Here is a 19028-nt window from a genome sequence, read left to right as displayed (position 1 = left end):
ATCTCGTATTCTACATAATGCGTCGTGAGTTCATAGCAATTATAACAAAAATAATTAACGTATTAGAAATTAACTTAAAAAATGAAAACGAGGAAATAATTATACAACTCAGTCATTATCTTGGAATCACTAACGGTGGCCTCGTTTTAATGAACTCACAAAACTTAGGTTGTACTCGAGAATCCTTCGATCGTCAATAACAAATTCAAGTAGAGTCCCAACCTAAATGAGACATTTGAAAATACAAGTATCAATATCGTTAGGCGCCTGCGGGGAACATCTCCGGCAGCTAATTCATGTGTGGAAACTGCGAGATGTAAGTATATCTAATTACATAAGCGCAGATTTTAATGAAAGCCTCGCAGAACTTCTCTCCTTGAGGCTTGAAACCGTAATTCCCCTGCCTTTTGTTCCCTTTGTCTCGGATACAGTGCCACTCGAATCTCTGGTTAGGTGTCGCCGCCTAATGTTTAGCACCTAAGTGCCGCATTCTTTTTTCGCGTACGTAAATCTGTTACTGTCGCGGTATTGATAGCTAGCTCTAGTGAATACCAGGTACAGCTTTCTTATTTCGCATTGCGGAAAAGTGTAGGTAATGAATATCTTGATACAAAATAAGGTTTTTAAATATTTTCACCTTATTATTTGTATTTGTGTACTAAATATTCTGTTGTTTTATAATTATGTACTTACTTAGAGCGACATAAAATAACAAGGTAAACCTACATTAACAGAAACACTTGACAATATTCAAGCAGCAACAGCTTCGAGCATCGACACGGGGTATTCTCGGCCGTGAGGACTTTTCATATTGAAGATATGTTAGTATCCAGCGCGTGACACGGACATGGCGTCGGAACTATATTAAAAATAAATTGGCGATATCTGTGACAAGAGTGAACATATGTAAAATTCAAAATGCTACGGAAGGTAGGTGAAATCATTGCGAGACAGTGGCGCAGGACGCAGGCGCGGCAGGCACGCATGCGCACCGCCACTTAACCTCAATCCGAGGCATGTTTTTGAATGAAACTTCATTCGGAGCCGGCCCCCGCGACCGTACTTTGCTTTTAGGTGATTTCGGCACTCGAGACGACTTATCTAACCTTACGAATGTACGGCTACAGCACAAGTATCGAGTCGGCAAGCGAGCTTCAATTACACGCCGAGTGGGAACGACGCGCACTCCACATTCTCAATATTTCCTAGTCCATTTTATAAGCACAAGAAAGTCAATCAAACGTAATAATTTATTCTTCTGTAGACATGCGAGTAATGTCGCGAGATTATGTAGCTAAATTAATAATAAGGGTGTGTTGGAAAATTAAAACAAGAGATTACATTTAGACCCTCTTACATAATTTATCTAAACCGGAATTAAGAACGTTTTATGATATTACGAAATAAGTAAACGGGAGAGTTTTAACTACATGAACATGAAAATGGACACCATTTATATTTTATGAAAAAAAGCAATTCTGTCATTGTTAAAATGAAGATGATTATACATTTTTTTTAATGGATAAATAGATGATTTTAGTGCAAGTTAGTTTAATTACGAACAAATAAGAAACATGAGAGTAATAAAAACCTGACCTATGGGAACGTAAAAACTACTCTATACAGTTATAGAGCAACATGAGACTGAAGAGAGTGGACAAAAGGTATCCGCCCACTATACAGCAGCGAACTACTACCGGTTCCGGACATAAGGGTGCATGCTCAACGACGCGGACGTTGCATGACAGCTCACAATCCTTAGCATAATAAATTAAATTATTGTCATATTGTTTGCGCAGGATTTCCTATCTACATCATAATTATTGTATAATGTTACAAAGTCATGTGAAACCGTAAACTATTTCTTGCGGATTATTTTATCATGTGTGTATGTTATGTTGCTGTGGATGTTGGCTTTCACTAATCATATTCATTGGTACACATAGCTTAGTATTGGTGGAAACTAACTCAGCTGAGCTATGATTTTTTACATGGAAAGATGCGGGCAATGGTTGCGTGCTTCCCTGCTGTAGATACATCGTATACTGGAGCTGTGCATCTTCCTAACACAGGTACATAAGTTAGTATCAATGGAAACGGTAACATAATTTCACAACTTAGCTAATTGCTATTACCTCCATCTGCGTAGCATAGCTACATAGCACATCTCTGACGGAAAAGCAACCTAAACGCAGTATTTTACACCATAATCAGACCAAAACGTATCTAGATAAATTATAGCTGACTAAATAATGTATCTCAATTACTTGACCTCTTCGAAGAGCAATAAATATCATAACATATTATTAATGAAAATTATAACATACTAGACTGCAACAAGGGATCTCAAATTCTATTTCCAAATTCAAATGGGGCGGTTATTAAATCCGCCATTCACTGTTAGTTGTGTGAAGAATAATAAAATAAATACGGTACTCTTTTTACTGTAAATTCTTAGTAATCACTGTACGGTATATGGAAAACGTTTATTACTAAATAGGACTCGTGATAAAACTGGTGAAACTATATGTATAGTTTTGTTGGACTTCACGGTAGACTATAAGTCTGTACCCTGTACTTTTTCAATTTTTATTTAATAAAATAAATAACAATAAATATTATGTGCACTTGTTCAACTCTGTCTAACGCTTTATAGATTAAAAGACATGGCGGTATGTGGGAATAAATAACACAATATTCCTTTCTGCATGTTAACACAAATAAATAAATGTTAATGAAGTATATGACGCCAGTAACTGACTTTTAGTCACCTACATTTTAGTGACTATGGCTATATCACTGTCATTGCAGTGTTTAGTGAAAACCGCAAAACCACAGAAATATGACTGTATGGTTGTTATAAGGTAAAGTTACATGAACATACACACAGGACAAAATCCTATATGTATGATGTTATGGGCCTAATGTAGGTACCTTTCGCTTATTTCATACATTCAGTATACTAGAATAATTCATTATATAGTATACAGGATAATGATAAATTTACAGTACCTAAAAAAATATAATTATAGACAGGGTGTTATTTACCTTTAAAATAAATGATATTTTGTTTATAATGTAAATGCGTCTGTCCGAACATCGATATGAGTATTAAAGGAAGATCATATTATACAAGAGCTAGCTCATATGTAATAGCAAGAGCATCCACAAATATTTATACCAAATTGTATTATTATGCCATCCACTAAATATACTGAATGACGACATAGGTAGGTAATGTAAGATAGGCATATACTGTTCGTTGTCAAGCGTTTAATGTCTCTTTTAGTCTGTAAATGCGTAATAAGAACGCAGTCAGTAAATCCGTATAGTTATTAAATATTATTTTTACTACTTGAATACCTAAATATTTACTGTCAGTGCCTAAATATGTCTTTAAAAGTGGACCTGTTGTCAAGAGCAGTAAATTAGTGGTAGGCTTAATGTTTGTTGTTGATTTTCAGGTCGTATATATGAATTGGAATTGTAAAAAATACTATTATATTTTCTTATTTAATTCGTAAGGAAAGTATATAGAGATGCGTTTATCGATTCTGAAAAATAGTTTATCTCACATGGCTGAAATTAATGTTTAACCAATTTCAAAAAGAAGGAGTATGTCAGTTTGGTCTGTATCTTTATATGTATGTTTGTGCACGATTGTCTTGTATTTGGATGAACCAATTTTAATGTCGTTTTCAGCATAGCATTTTTCAGACTTAGCACTTTAACTCTAGAAGGTGGTTCCGTTCCCGTAAAAAAAAAATTGTTAGTATTTACCTAATTTCTTTAACAATGCCTAATCTAGTGCATTAACGACCAAGTAATGCAGTTACGTATGTTCTAAAATAACATCTAAAACTGTAGTAATAATAAAGTAGACATAGTAATTAAATACTCAACGAGAAATAACACATAAAGCAAGTAGATGGATAGTAACAAACTTCACACTCACGTTAAATCATTAGTGTCAAAACAATGGCGGAAGAATGGATACAGGGTGTCCGTGATTAGGGTGACACGACACCGTTGCGGAGCGGGGCTAACCGGAGCGGGGCTTACCGAAGCGAAGCTAACTAATAGGATGCTTATTTAAAGATGGAGAAATTAGAATTAGGATTGACTGGCTAGTAGTATTAGTGACAAACATAAAATGGTTTTCATTTTGAAATAAATGTCTAAAGGGCAGTTTATGAAACAACAAATTTATTATTTTATAAATATTTTAATGAATACATAACCATGTTTCATGTTACTCTCACTCTTGTTGTACTTTACTTAAAGGCACATAAAATAATTTTCAGGACTCATAAATATGACTGGAAGACGAAAACAAGTCGCTAGAGTGTTAGCATAAAAAGAAGTATCTAATTACTCAGGTATATTAATTTTGAAATCGAACTATTTGAAAAAAATGCCCATACAAAGAGACCATCTAATGACCGAGGTTATTCCGCTCCATACCGTCAGTGGAGTGTGACCCTTACAAACAGGATGGGCCCGCGATTTACCTGACGCGTTAAATTAATTCACGGAAAACACCTGCACTCTCACGCCAAACGAACAAACAAACATGAATTATGATTACACAGAAAATTGTGAGAAGGAAACTTTGCCGACGATGGTGCTTTATTACAACAATATGTCGCAATTACTAATTACACGTGTCTACTTTACTCTACAATGTACCTAAATATGTACATACATGTAACACTATATTGCATACAGTACTAACTACAAAGACTATAAATAATAGTTCTACTATCAAATAATTTCATACTCTCATTTTAAGTGAGGAGAAATACTACACAGTTAATGGAAATTCAAAACAAATAATTCAATAGATGCTCGTATTATTACAATGGGTCTGCAAAATCTTTACTAACCCTAAACATAAAAGCATTGTTATCGTAGGTTAGGAAACATAAAAAGGAAATTTGTCATAGTTTGGGCAAAGGAAAGGTTTGATTTTTGCCAAACAATATTTACTAGTTATTGCTTACAATAAACGTAAGTGGTATGAGTCGGTTGCGCAGATAAACAGAATTCATATCAATCAACGATACGATTCGACATGTCTACGATTGATAGATGTCGCGTAAATACAAGAATTATGTGTACGAAACACTAGAATATTTGTACATGTACATTGGAATATGATTATATCAAAATCCCCAATTTTTATTAAACACGAAAGATTAACTGTAATTGGGAAAACCACCAGGAATGATAGCGAAAGCAAGAGAAATGGACGAGGTTAGAACGGACACATGACAAAGTATTTTTGTAATAGGTAATCTTTGCTTTTTCCTGTCCTTTTTCGGGCCCTTCACAATCCATGGGTAGTGGATACCCTCGATGGCTTTCTGTGCTAAAAGTGATAGACATAATAATACATAGGCATTGAGAACTAATATAAACAGCTGTCGGTATCGCATTGGTATCACAACAAAATCTTTCGTTCATTCTTTCATCGTTGAAGTAAGAAATTGTAATTAATGGGTCCCGTCAATGTTTACACGAGTTGTTGGAAAAAGGATTTGAGGAGAAGAATCTTTGTACTATTATACAATCTAAACGTTTTACTGAATACACCATTGTTTGATAACAAACGATGTTTTAGCGCGGGTACTGCCAAATCATCATTCACAAAAAACTTAGTAACGTTTAAAAAAAAAAACAAACAAAGCGCTCGTTATTTCTATATGAAACCAATCCAGGTACCGGCTTCCCGCTGAATTTTATTACTTTACAAATAAAATAAAAATAGGTGGAGTTAACGGAGTGGCAAACGGCTGAAAGCTTTCAGATGTTTCAACTGCAGGTGACATCGCTGGGAGGAAATGGCTACAGACACGCCACCTTCAGGCAATCCTTTGACAACCATCTCTTAATAAACGTAACATAAAAGAAAATAAAGTAATAAAAGTGAACCCTCCTTACCTAACAAGGCTGTTAGCACTGAATTTTAATGTATTTACAAAATACCTGGAGAGATGGGAAATATTATCATTAGCTTGTTTGTTTTCCTCGAAAGGGTGCCGCCTGGCCGCCTGGCCGGCGTGCTGTAGTGGTGGACTTTTTGCTAGTTATGTCATTAGTCCCGTGTAATTGGGACCGAATGTATTATCACTACGCCGTTATAAATGTGGCACTGATATTTCAATGCAGTTTGGATTCGTTTAGATACGTAATAAGTTACTAACAAGTAACGTGATTTTGAATTAATTATATGACAACTTAGTTAATGAAGCAGTTAAAATATTATATTGCTCAGAGTATGGGAAACATAATGGTAGGACCCCCAATCTTCATCTATTATTGACATTCGTAAAATAGTAAGTGACGCTGGATAACAATATTTTAGTGATGGAGTGTTAGTAAGGAGCACTGATCAGATTAAACGACGTACAACATAAAATTATGATGATGAATAATAGTCTTGTACCTAAACTAACAATAAAAGGTTAATAAATAAAAAAATACTGTATCAACTCTTTCTTGAAAAAAAAATGGTGAAACCAAATGCATATTGCTAACATAGGCTCTCACAGTTAAGATAAATACGCCTAGTTTATAAGAGGACCGTTATAATTCGTTTAAAGAAACCTCAAGCACTGACCATTATTAGAAGAAAATCATTGAAATTATTATACTGAAAATTGTTTTCGCTTAACATCGATATTATGTTATCGAGTCCTATCGACAAATAGTAAACAATTTATTATTCCTATCGTTTACAATGCAAACTCAAGTGAACTTTATTAAAACCTCATTTTGAAATGTAACTGATGCTGCTGGCTGTAAATTATACTTCCTAGAAAAAGAAAAACAAAATATTTTTAAGTGGGTTTAAGGCATCCTTAATATTTTTCGACGGGTTTCAGCCGAGTTTCTGTAAACTTTCTTTTAAAAAGGTTGTGTTTCGTTTATTTTTTTTTTCATGAACTTTTTGCCTGAGGAGGTTTTAACTGGCGACTGAATTTCACTTTTCTGAATATAATTTGTTGCGGTAAATTATATGGGTATTGGTATGTACACATGGTATGTACACATGTGTATTTTTTTCTGTATGATAATGGTTAATGATCTTTATAATCTACTATGACTGGCTACCAGAAAGGTCTAACTTTGATTCTCAGTATAATAATTATTGAATGTCATGGAAAATATACCTATAAGTTTATAATTACAACAACATATTGAGATAATTAAGAAATGATTATACGATAAACAATTTGTAAGAAAATGGTTTCATTTACAGTTAGTTAATAAGTATAAGTATAGATAACGCAAAGAAACAGGAAAAATAAGTTAGAAAAAGAATTAGGGGAAACTAAATAACATGCAGCTTTGGGAAATGAAAGAAACGGCAAATAAAAGTCGACAAACTGGTGCGATACAGAAAATAGCTTTTTAAAAGTTGTTTATGGTGCGGCAGCGACAACCTGCATTGATATATATACCTGCGTACCTACTTATATGTGTATGTGTACCTACATATTATTATGTTCTGTTTACGTATTGTACCTATTTACTTCTATATTTTATATCTTAAGAGTGTTAAGAACTGTGTGTTTTTATAAATAAACATTTATTAAGATGTTTTAGCAACATTCTAGGTTGTGGTTAATAGTTTTGGAATGTTTTCGTAATTTTATTAAAAATTCATTGACCTTCATGAGAATTTCATGTGAAAGCTGTTTATTTACCAAATATTGTCACATGTTCGATCGAATTGTTTGTTAAATGGATGTTTCATTGCGTATTTTCAATATCCTCGATGAAGAAAGTAATATCTAATTATAATTGTTTACTATTTGACTACTTTCCATGGTAGGTAGTGTGTGTATCGATTCTTTGTCATATTACTGCTGAATGGGTGGCTCGTGATGTGTTTACTATCTATGATTCACCGAATGACGTTAGCACCCGACTGTTTCCAGGAAAACCTTCCCTATACATACCTACTTTAAAGCTCAATTAACAATGACACAAGCGTTTGTGCCTAGATTAATTGTTCCGTATGTTTTGCTTCGTGAATCACAAATAAAATGCGACCAACAAACCGGCAACTTTTCGAACCATATACTTTTTCTTACAAACCACTAACTGCCGGCCATTACTGGTGAATCGAATCATTTATGACAGCAATCATTTACGTTTCCCTGAATTTAATTGGTCGGTCTCGTGAGACATTATCGGGTGTACCGATCGGCGCTATCTCGGAGAGGGATTAACCAGTTCCACCCTCAGTGGAAGATCTCTCTGAAGCACTACACTAGTGACAGGGGCGTGTGTCTGGCACCCGCATTAACCCTGCATTAACACACAATATATTATAACCGAGCGTGTATGGATCCTGACATCCTACGTATTTATGAAGCGACTCCTACATCATTCTTGTGGGACGATAATAAATTGTTCTAAATGCAATGATAATATAGCTTTTCTATTACAATGAATGAATTCGTAGTGGGTGTGAGGTTTTGAATGAGTGTATATGAATAAACTCGGAATCGCAAAATTGGTATGGGATTCAAAACATATTGATTTCATTTTAATTACCCTGGGTAAATATATCGTAAATATAAAAATGTTGTGCCTGAAATACATGAAATAGCTAGTTGTCTCTTGTGTTCCTCGGCAGACGCACAGTAACGGGCCGGCTGCGGCCGCCTGTCACCCGCACTACGCGCTGACAAATGGTCGGGCGGCGGATCCATCACCCACACTGCCACCAGCCTCCACGCGACCTCCAGCTCTGTCCGCTCTATACTTAGGTTAAGAAACGTGTCTTTCCCTGATGGATCGATACTCGCATATTGTAATATAGCAGTAGAAAGGAATAACGTAACGTACCGGTGCCGGTGATTCATCACATCAAACAGGTACCTACGAGTATCATAATCAAGTAAACTTTAAACTGGAATTCTAACTATCACGTTAGGTTTTGACAATTACCTAATCATATCTGAATGGATGTTGAAGAACGGATGTTTGTTTCTGTTTTGCAGCATTGCCGCTTCATACTGTAGCATCATTTTACAGGTGACTTTCATTGATCCTATTGTTGTAGCGATCCTGTAGACGTTTCTATACATGAACACAGACATTGGTTGATTGTCACACGGTGTCGTCTCGTGGTGACACTCACCTGGCACTCGTGACACGTGTGCACGGAGTAGGGCTGGTCGCAATCGTATCTTCTGAGGATGTCGACGAAATCGCAGTGCACGCGCGCAACCATAGCGTCGAGACCGAGGAGGTCGTGCAGCGCGCGCTCGCAACTTTGTTGGTCGGAGAGCACGGCTTCACGCGCGCCGCTGTCCAGCGCGGAGGCGGGCGACCGCTCGCAGCACGCGCGCAGCCGCAGCTCCGCGAGACGCCGCGCGCGTGCAGGTGTGCTCAGCGCGCACAGGTGCGGCACGTCGCGCTCCTTCAGCACGTCGGGCGCGCCGCCGCCGCCGCCGCACGCCGCGCCCCCGCACTCGCGCACGCTGCCCGCGCCCTCCTCCTCCAGGTCGCACGCGCTCAGCCAGGGGTTGAGGCGCGCGAGCGGACTCACGGCCAGGCCCGCGGCCGCCATCAGCAGCAGCAGCAGCAGCGGCGGCGCTCGCATGGCGGGGGCGGCGCCGCTAGCGGGGGCCGGCCCGCCGGGCGCGGCGCTGCCTCATACCGCATCGCGCATGGCGACCTACTCGCGCGGCCCGGGCCGCGGGGCCGCCGCGCGGGGTGGGCGCGCCGCCATGTCGCTCGCTCGCCGCTCGACTGACTCCCCCCGGGCGCGCATCGATCGCCCCGCGCCCCGCACCCGCCGCTGCGCGCGCCCGCAAAGCCTCTGCTACCGTTATGTAATGGTGCGCGCGCACCCCTAGGTTCCGCCCGCCGCTACAACTGCCCTCTCGTGTCACGTTCAGTTTTTCCGCCCGCCCAAAAGCTAATGCACTGAGCTTTGGTTCAACTGCTAATCAAATTGTTAACAGAAAGATAGATAGATGGCGCTTTATATTCCTACAAAAAATATTCTTGTTTCTTAAAGCGTATAAGCATTGGTGCATGGCGCCATTCACAATTGCTTAATCACACAATACCTTTCAAATGAACCTAATGACTTTTTGTCGTTATTCGAAATACACAAAAATACCAACAGTTGGGGCAACTACACTACTTTCAGTCATAAAAATTAATATAGTGGCCCGGCATATAAATGTGGCGAGAATCTAAAAGATGTTTACACATGGACAGTAGCTTCACTTAGCGGAATCAACTCAGAAGACTAAGTAAGAGTTCTCGAGAAATGCTGAGATTCATGAGTACTTAAATATACCAACTATTGGAGAGAAAGTTAGGGAGTTACAGTAAAGTTACAGTAAAAATATAAGACCAGGCTTGAGACACACACTGTAATGACCAAGACTGACGGCAGCAGCAACTGGGTGCAAAATACTAACTGTGGTAGTTATTTATACCCTTAGTACGAGTTAGCTTTACATTTAACGAAATTAAAATGAGAGCGCGTTCGAAGCTCTGATTGGCCGGCTCGAATAGTACTAAGGGTACTGAGATATACTCGATAGAATGCTTGCATAAATGATTTACCTGATTATAAATCGCTCGGCTAATGGCAGATTTTTATAAATAAAAATATTAAAGATACGAGCTACGCACTACGAACTACGTGCTACGCGCTACGAACTATGAACCGTACGCTACGGACTTCACACTACGAGGTACCAACTGCTGGCTATAGTATAATCCAAATACTAGTCAACTAATGATTTGGCAAATGGAAAATTGGGGCAGGTGATCATTTGGTATTTAACTGAAGTATATAAGATAGACTTTTTAAAAACTACAAAAATAAACATGATATATCGTTATTCTTCTTTGTAACTAACTCTCAATAGGACGCAAATTTTATACGAACACTTTATGTTCAAATAAAATATTTATTTCATCAATCGCAAAGTTAATTATAAAACTAATTTGTGCTGCTCGATTGTAACAGAAGACACAAAACCACCATTAAGTAGTAGAAATGGTTTGCGTCACAAACTGTCAAACAAAACGAGCATAGATGGCAGCTATTATGCAACCCTAAGCCGCTCTAGCGCACGCCGCCGGCGCATCGCGGCATAGAAATCACGGACCGAGACCGTTCTTAAGCGCCAGCACAAAACAACATATCGCTAGATAGTGGCACTAGTAGAACAACTATAATTAATGCAGATATAAAAACTCTGGAAAAAACAAACGAGAGTTTACGTCAATAGTATTCATGAATATTGTATTAAGATAATTCAGTTGACGACTCGACTCAATATAATATCGCTGTGGGTGGCCCACTGTGATGTCAATTGTTAAATGCCTGCGCACACCATATAGGCAAGTTTAACGATCCATTCCGCATCAACAATGCTGGCGCTAGACAATGCCCCGAGGTTCCCCGTGCAGGTGCCAAGTAGTGCGGCCCTGTGTGATGTGCACGGTGCAGTCAGCACACTGCACGAATACTTCACAAGCTAGTATTGCACTTTGATTACTATATTGTAATTAGGCGCCAAACGCGTAAGTTTATTCGACGTAAACAACAAGTTACGTGACGACACATTCTCTATCTCTTTCCTCGCTCAGAGATCGTGGGAGGTCTCTGTCTCGCAGTCGTGACGTAATGCGCCCGCGCACTCTTTGAGTGCATTCACTCACAGAGTAAACCGCGCAAGATCACAACGTAGACGATATTCCTATAATATTTTATTGTGTAATAAATACAATTTGATTGCAACAGCACGAGTTTCGTCTCTTAGCTAAAACGAATAGTTTGCAAGTGTTGTGTGATAGTAACATTCAAATAAGGGATTAAGAAATCAGCCGAAGGTTAAATTTCATCATACGATGGACGCCACAAGTAAGTTAAACTGGTTCTAGCTATACGGACAATAACTGTTGTAAAAACCGCGAATAGAACATTGGTCATATCCAACAACGTCCACTCTTAATACCTATTTCATTAATGAGAATTAAAGTAGGTAGGTAGAGGGTACCATGACACTCGTAGATCTTCAGTACCTAAAAAAAACTATCCGTATTTTTCCTTTTGTTTTTATCATACTTGAACTGCCATAAAATTAGAATACGTACCTCTTCCGACCGCTGCTAAAGTAAACAATAAACAATGCAAACACTCTTATCTCTTTAAGACAACAATCGTATCAAAAATAAAGCAACATCTGCTAAAAAAGACATTGTTCGTTTACTTGTAATTTCGTTTGCGATATCATCAAAAAGTTAATGCTGTTTATAGTATATGTATTATCAAGTCAGAATTTTCCTAATGAACTAGAAAATCGCGAATTATCGTCAATTATAATTTGACGCCGCCGGTGGTATCACTATCCGTTCTATGAAGCCTTGTGGCTGTCACGCCCTGAATATCACAACTTGTAATTTCATCATAATCCAGCTGACAGCTCACCTGAACATTGGCCAGCGAGCGGACAATACATTACCTACAACTAAAGTTTATCAACTCAACACATTAACTCCATGTACAGTACATGTAAATCATGCATAATTTAGTCATTGTAGATTCTGTTCCCTACACCGGCCTTCCAAGACAAGGCTACTAGAATTTAATTAGCTAAATAAATATTCAACGCGAAATAAGCATTGTAAAAATTCAAATTGTATTGTATCTAACATTAGATATTAAGTGTTCTGGTACAATTCTAAACAATAAATTGATTTAGTAAAGTGGAACACTGAAACAGACCGACACGAATCGTTGCAAACTCTTCCTTCAATTAAGTAACCGTTCAAAATTCTTTAATGAGGATTTAGTAAGCCTTGTCTGGTTATAATAACAGCAATACTAAATTGTGCGTGAAAAATATCGAAGTCCCTAGTTATCAGGTAACGCCAAAAAGAAGCTTCGCCATTACAACGACAGTCTAAGGAATAGCGATCTTTAATTTAATTTAGTTGGTCAACAAGTTTGGAGAATTCGCATTTACGAATTCTACTTACAATGACTCATTCAGTGACTTGCAAACAGCTAAACATAAACATAAACGTTCTGCAATATTTCGATATAAATAACAATGTAGCAAGAAAAATACAAATGACTGTTTAAAGCAATTGTGCCCAAAACGGCAACTTTAATTTTAGCTTATCTCAATGCTTAACAAACTAGAAAAAATGAACAAGGTCTACAATAGAAACTTGTAACTTGACCCGAATTTCGCAGCTTCAGATTAGGTACTTTGTAACACATTTGTTTTAATGATGATTCGTTGAAACCGCATTAATCATCTCGCAAAATAGGGTTATGAATGAATGCTGAATATATGTTCGTAATGTTTCAGTGGAAAACAAAATGGGTCTTCCGCCACCTTATGAACAAACAAGACCGAACCCTGCCCCGCCGCCATCGTACTTTGGTGACAATCCTCCCCCACCGCCCGGGCTAGTGGTCCCTCCGACCGCGGGGCCACGGACTACAGTGATCACGACACCGGGTGCCGCACCAGGGTCCCGTCCAGCCAAGATGGGCCCGGGGCCGTCCGGCACGACTTGCCCGACTTGCAACAAATCTATCGTGACCACTGTTGAATACGTCCCGAACAATCGCACACACATCATATCAGCGGCGCTGTGTGTTCTAGCTGGGTAAGCTACTCACGATAACATTAATTAATATTCTCTATACAAAGAACAAGTACTGTACTCAGTCAAATATCTCTGTACATAATATTTATTCATACGTTTGGGGTCATCTGATAAATTGCCGGATTTTTCCTGTTCCATTCGTTTTTCTAGCACCGATTTCTACATATTTATTGTCAAAACAACTGCTTTTGTGTGTACGTCATGTAATAAACAAGTTTTAGGTTCGTTGATACGTTTCGCAACTAGTTTCTATACTCGTATGACTAATGGTAATTAATTCGGTAAGAAACGTTTGTTATTTATTCATACAGAATTGTAGAAATTGTATTTAAAGATTTCTTTGCACACATACGTAGATACAACTGCAATATAAAATGCATACGACACTCAACTAGGCGTCAACAAATGATATTTTGAAATCGATTTCACTCTCGACTCACGATACACAATCAGTTGTCACTAGTTAGACCAACCAGCCAGTTCGTTATCTATGTTACATTATACCTAAATCGATTACGTAAATAAGACAACACGTGTTGCTACTAACGAAATCATGATTAGGATTTTATTTATAACATATTTAAGGGGCATTGATAACGGACGACATGCGGCAATCACTAGATTATTAGGCTAAAATCCGACTCAAATGTTGAACAATGATAAGCGACACCAAACATCATCGGAGCCAACGTCACTGACGTCATCACTTAAAAATATAAGGAAAAGTGAATTAAGAAACGAGTTTATGGTTATTTGTACAATCTTTGATCTGGGCTTTTCCTTACCTTATTGTGGACAACATTAAGTCTAAACCAGTTTGATTGAATGTCAGGTTTTTAAAAGTATGGAGATGGAGCAACTGTACTGCGGTCTCTCAGAATTGTCTCTCAAAAATAAACACACTTGTTTAGCTAAGCTACAAACTGTTAACATTATTAGGTACTAATTACATTGTTTTATTCCCAGGTGCTGTTGCGGCTGCTTCGTGCCTTACTGCATGAGATCTTGTAAGACTGCCAACCACTACTGTCCTCAATGCAAAGCCTTCATCGGATCCTTCACACCGTCCTGATCTTACACACCTTCACCAATCTCGAACTACGTTTAAATTTTTTATTTTAAAATACTATAGAATAAGATATAAGTACTCTGACTAGAAACATAAAACATCTACGAGGGTGGCGCTGCAGTCGCTTTTAGCAACCGCTTTATATTTCTAGTCGAGTTAATAGAATATTGGAGTTTTATGTGTTACAATATAAAATCTCATGTGATGTATCTCAAATTCTCAATAGTTAAGTAACCCATTCAGCCAGTTGGTTTATTTAACATATTTTCATTGCCTGTACTCTGTGCTAAAAAATATAAGTTATGTATTTACTTCTTAATGAGAAAACCATTTGTATTGGTTAAAGTTTCATTAGGCAATAATTCTACTAATTTCAATATTTCTATGTATAAAGAGTGTGTAATAATATATGTGTAAAGAACTGTACTATTGATATGTATAGATCTGCTTTTACATAATATTATGACGTTTCCAATTAAATATATCATTGCTTAATTCAAAATAAAAATGCTCGAATGATTTATCAATAATTATATATTATCTTTTGACCAAATGCTTGTCGAATTTATAATTTATTTTATGTTAGATAATAACTTAAGCCTTAAGTACATTATATGAAAAATATAAATTATAATATTATAAAAAGTACGTAATTTTATATAATTTTGTATATTTCATTCTGTGATAAACTTTTCAAGGGTTTTTGTACGATTTCTACTTAATTATATTTAATTTTATAAATAAATAGTTAAACATATTTCTTTGTGTTTCTACTAGTATACAGAGAGCTTAGTACGAGTTGGTTTTACGTTTTTACGTATTTAGCCCTCTAATTGGTTTATTCATTGGAACGAGCCAATCAGAGTGCCGAACGCGGTAACGTTTCGATCTCAACGTTAAACAAATTCGTACTAAGAACTCAGATACCTACTACCCTACTACTGCTACCTTCTTCAGGTAAATAAACACTTTAACTTAAAACACCATGTGTGAACTTTTATCTAGATTCTAGACATTGCATCTTAGTAAACAGTTACTTAGGTACCTACAGAAAATACTGGTTTTACAGAAAATACCACTAAGAATCTTATTGTATTGTGTGCACTAAAGATTAAATAAATAAAATATGAATAACTAATTTATTTTGTAAATGAACATGGAATGTCCCTATATATTTTTTATTAGATTGGTAACCCATGACTCATCGGCATAACTAAACTAAACATTAATTAGCTGTTTATTATTAACATAATTATATTATAGTCAATTACGTAAATGTATAAATGTGTCGTTCTCTGACTCATTTGGAATTTCAGACTTCATTCACTACGTAAACAAAGATATTTAAACGGAACGCTCTTGAAAAACGCTACAATTTTTTTTTTTTTTTTTTTGTTTTTAACCGACTTCAAAAACGAACCAGGTTCCCTATACATATTCACATTGTCTCACGATTAGCCGGACCGATTTAATGCGGTTTTTAAAAAAGTGTTTGTTACACTTAGGGGCAGGTTTTAGTATTTTAATCGACTTAAAAAAAGAGTAGGAGAGCTAAAAATTATTTTAATTTTATTTCGTGTTATTCATGCAACAAGTTGATTTCAACTTTTAAAAAACTAGTACATACATACATTTTTTTTATTAAAATCGTTGGTACTTATTTTGCCATCTCTTCGCGGTTTTTGGGAGCGTTCCGTTTACAACCTATATAACTTTTATAGACATGATTGGTACAACATAACAAGCCGTCAACTGCACATCTATAGAACGGAATATTCGAAACAAACCGGCTTGCAGACCATCTTTATTTCGTGGTAATAAAGTCTATTTTCGTGGTAACTAGTGGCGGGAGATCGTGCAAGCTTTAGAAGTACCAGTGTATCTCACAATATTGTTGCTCTACTGCTATGCATACCCAAATACCTCCGGCAATTGGGGCAATAATGTTCTACGTTTTTCCATCTTTTCACGACGTAGGGAATTATACAGCAACACAACCACCTGTAAACATAAATTTAATTCTTTTTAAAAACAAACTTTCATGCATTTTAGTATTTAGCATTAATACAAAATTTCAGCTTAATTGGTTCAAGATATCTGCTTGCAAATTGCAAGATTGTACTTTACACACACATACATACATATTAAATTAAAGCTTGTTCACCTAGAAACTATTCGATAAACAATTTTCATACACATTAATTAAATGCCGTAAAGTGCAGCTCTGCCGAACTGTTCGGGGATAAAAGGCGTGATGATGATACGAACATTAATTAAAGAGAACAACTCGGCTAGCTTGAATGCATCGACATACCTTTTGTAAGTCGTGTATGTTCAGGTGCGGGTGCAATTAGTACAATAATAATAATCAGCGTTAGTAGACTAGTAGTGTAAGGTCTAATGAGAAGGACGATTGCAATTAGATGCATTAACAGTGAGCCAAAATAAGACTAAATGCTAATATAATTTTATTTTCAGCTCAGCTAGTACAATTCTCACAATTAACCAGCGGACTTATTATAATAATAATAATTTTAAAGAGTATTTAACCTTGCAGTGACGCGATTTTATGGCATTATTTTAATGTTGAAAAATACCTAATAGTCACGGAATGATATGAGGACCTATAACTTAGTATCTATGTACTAGGGATTTTTTGTTTTGACCACTTGTCGACGTAATCGCGACTAACATGTGTAACGGTCGGATCTCTTGATTGATCTAAGTTTTTGAAAAAAAACTCCTAAGAACTAGTCTCAAAAATGAAATCGGTAATTAATATTGAGTGCAGGTAGTCAAGTAAGTCGTGCAAACCAGCACGTAGGTTACACCGGCGGCGGTCATTTTCTCAAACATTAACTGTATTTGTTATGGATACGTATTTAGTCACTGTATGAATCACCTAGCAGAACGTGGACTGTTGACCCCACTCGATCAAGTCAAGTACCTACTATATTAATAACTAATAAGTAAACATAAATAGAAAGAACTAGTAGGTACTGTAAAACGGGGTGAATAGATACAGGAATAGGGTGAATAGATGTTAGGACATTTTGCCAACTTTTATTCACCCCTTGATTTCTATTCACCCCGTTTTACTGGAAAACAAACCTGTCACTTTCTGTCAATAAGAAAAAAAAGCGATCCCTTAAACTACTGGCCGGAAATAAAATAAAAATGACTTATAAAATCATTAAGATAAAGAATTACTCACCAAAAAAATATGCCTAGAATGATTGCAATTGTGTGCGTCAGTGTGGTGTTTTTGTACTGGGCTCTCGTCATGACATCTTCGTAGCAGTATGGGCACCGTATGCCGACCGGTTCCGAGCCGACCTGCAGGAGCTCCATCTCAATGCCGGCCGTATTATCCGTGATCGTAGATATTGGTTGATAAGCGTTGTTTGAATCCACTGCAAGATTATACAATAAATACATAAAATTTCAGGTAAGACTTCATTCACAGAATAAGTTCTAGTCGTATTATCCTCAAAAGACAGGCATGTTGCACAACTTTGTAATTAAGGAAAAACAGAAAGGGGAAAACTATATGACTTTTGAGCCCTACTTAAATAGTCTATCTCTTCATGATTCATATACACAATTATAATATTCCCCCATTTAGTGGATACCTACCTGACAAAAACCGATTTTAGACCAGGATTTTATGTTTTCCCTATAACACATTCAACAGGTACCTACTTAGGCACCTAAGTAGATGCAAAGGCTGCAAAGTTATAATATAATTTGGTGTATAGGTAACAAAAAAGTATTTAATTTTCAAGGTGCATTTCCAAGAAAAAAACATTTTGGTAATCGAAGCCTATCTACAAAACGCAATGAAATTGTGCAATCCGAAGAGAAACGTGCATAAATAATGAAAATTGATACCGTGGTTTGCAACACATTTTCATTCGATTGTTGTGATAAAAGACATAATTTATCAATTACGGAGATACATTTGTTTCATAGTAAATAAAAAGTAAAATCAATTGATTATAATAGAAAAACTCACTTGTTTAGAAAATACGACGTGGGTGATAACGCTCAAGTGTCACTGATAAGTCCTCCACGCACAATTATTTCCAAGCACTAATCAAAAGGCGATCTAACTAAGATTATTGATAAACGTTTGTTAATCAAATGTACTTAGATCCTTATTTATTTGCAATATTAATATATTTACTCAGTCCGCTACTACATAGAGCAACTTCTTAAACTACACAGTATTTGTACCTATCAATGAAACGTCGATATTGCTTATCGAATAGATAACACAGGTGCCTAC

At 36.8% G+C, this 19028-nt stretch overlaps 2 protein-coding genes across 2 annotated transcripts in view; one reads left to right on the top strand and one right to left on the bottom strand.

Annotated features, from left to right (window-relative positions):
• LOC118262244 (uncharacterized) overlaps positions 1–9760 on the bottom strand; it is a 52342-nt gene extending 42582 nt beyond the window's left edge. The window contains exon 1 of the mRNA XM_035573437.2: positions 9158–9760. Within this exon, the coding sequence (XP_035429330.1) occupies positions 9158–9622 (465 nt within the window). The 5' untranslated portion in view covers positions 9623–9760. The remainder of the gene's footprint in view (positions 1–9157) is intronic.
• A 1929-nt stretch (positions 9761–11689) lies between these two features.
• Positions 11690–15497, top strand: LOC118262743 (lipopolysaccharide-induced tumor necrosis factor-alpha factor). Its single transcript, XM_035574328.2, has 3 exons — positions 11690–11911; positions 13368–13671; positions 14638–15497. The coding sequence occupies exons 1-3, from the start codon at positions 11899–11901 to the stop codon at positions 14741–14743; spliced, it is 423 nt and encodes a 140-aa protein (XP_035430221.1). The 5' UTR covers positions 11690–11898; the 3' UTR covers positions 14744–15497.
• Positions 15498–19028: the final 3531 nt, after the last annotated feature.

Source organism: Spodoptera frugiperda, chromosome 12 (assembly GCF_023101765.2).
Source record: "Spodoptera frugiperda isolate SF20-4 chromosome 12, AGI-APGP_CSIRO_Sfru_2.0, whole genome shotgun sequence".
In the NCBI taxonomy this organism is placed as follows: Eukaryota; Metazoa; Arthropoda; class Insecta; order Lepidoptera; family Noctuidae; genus Spodoptera; species Spodoptera frugiperda.
The sequence above is the reverse complement of the archived record's forward strand: the minus strand, read 5'-3'. Positions and strand labels throughout refer to the sequence as shown.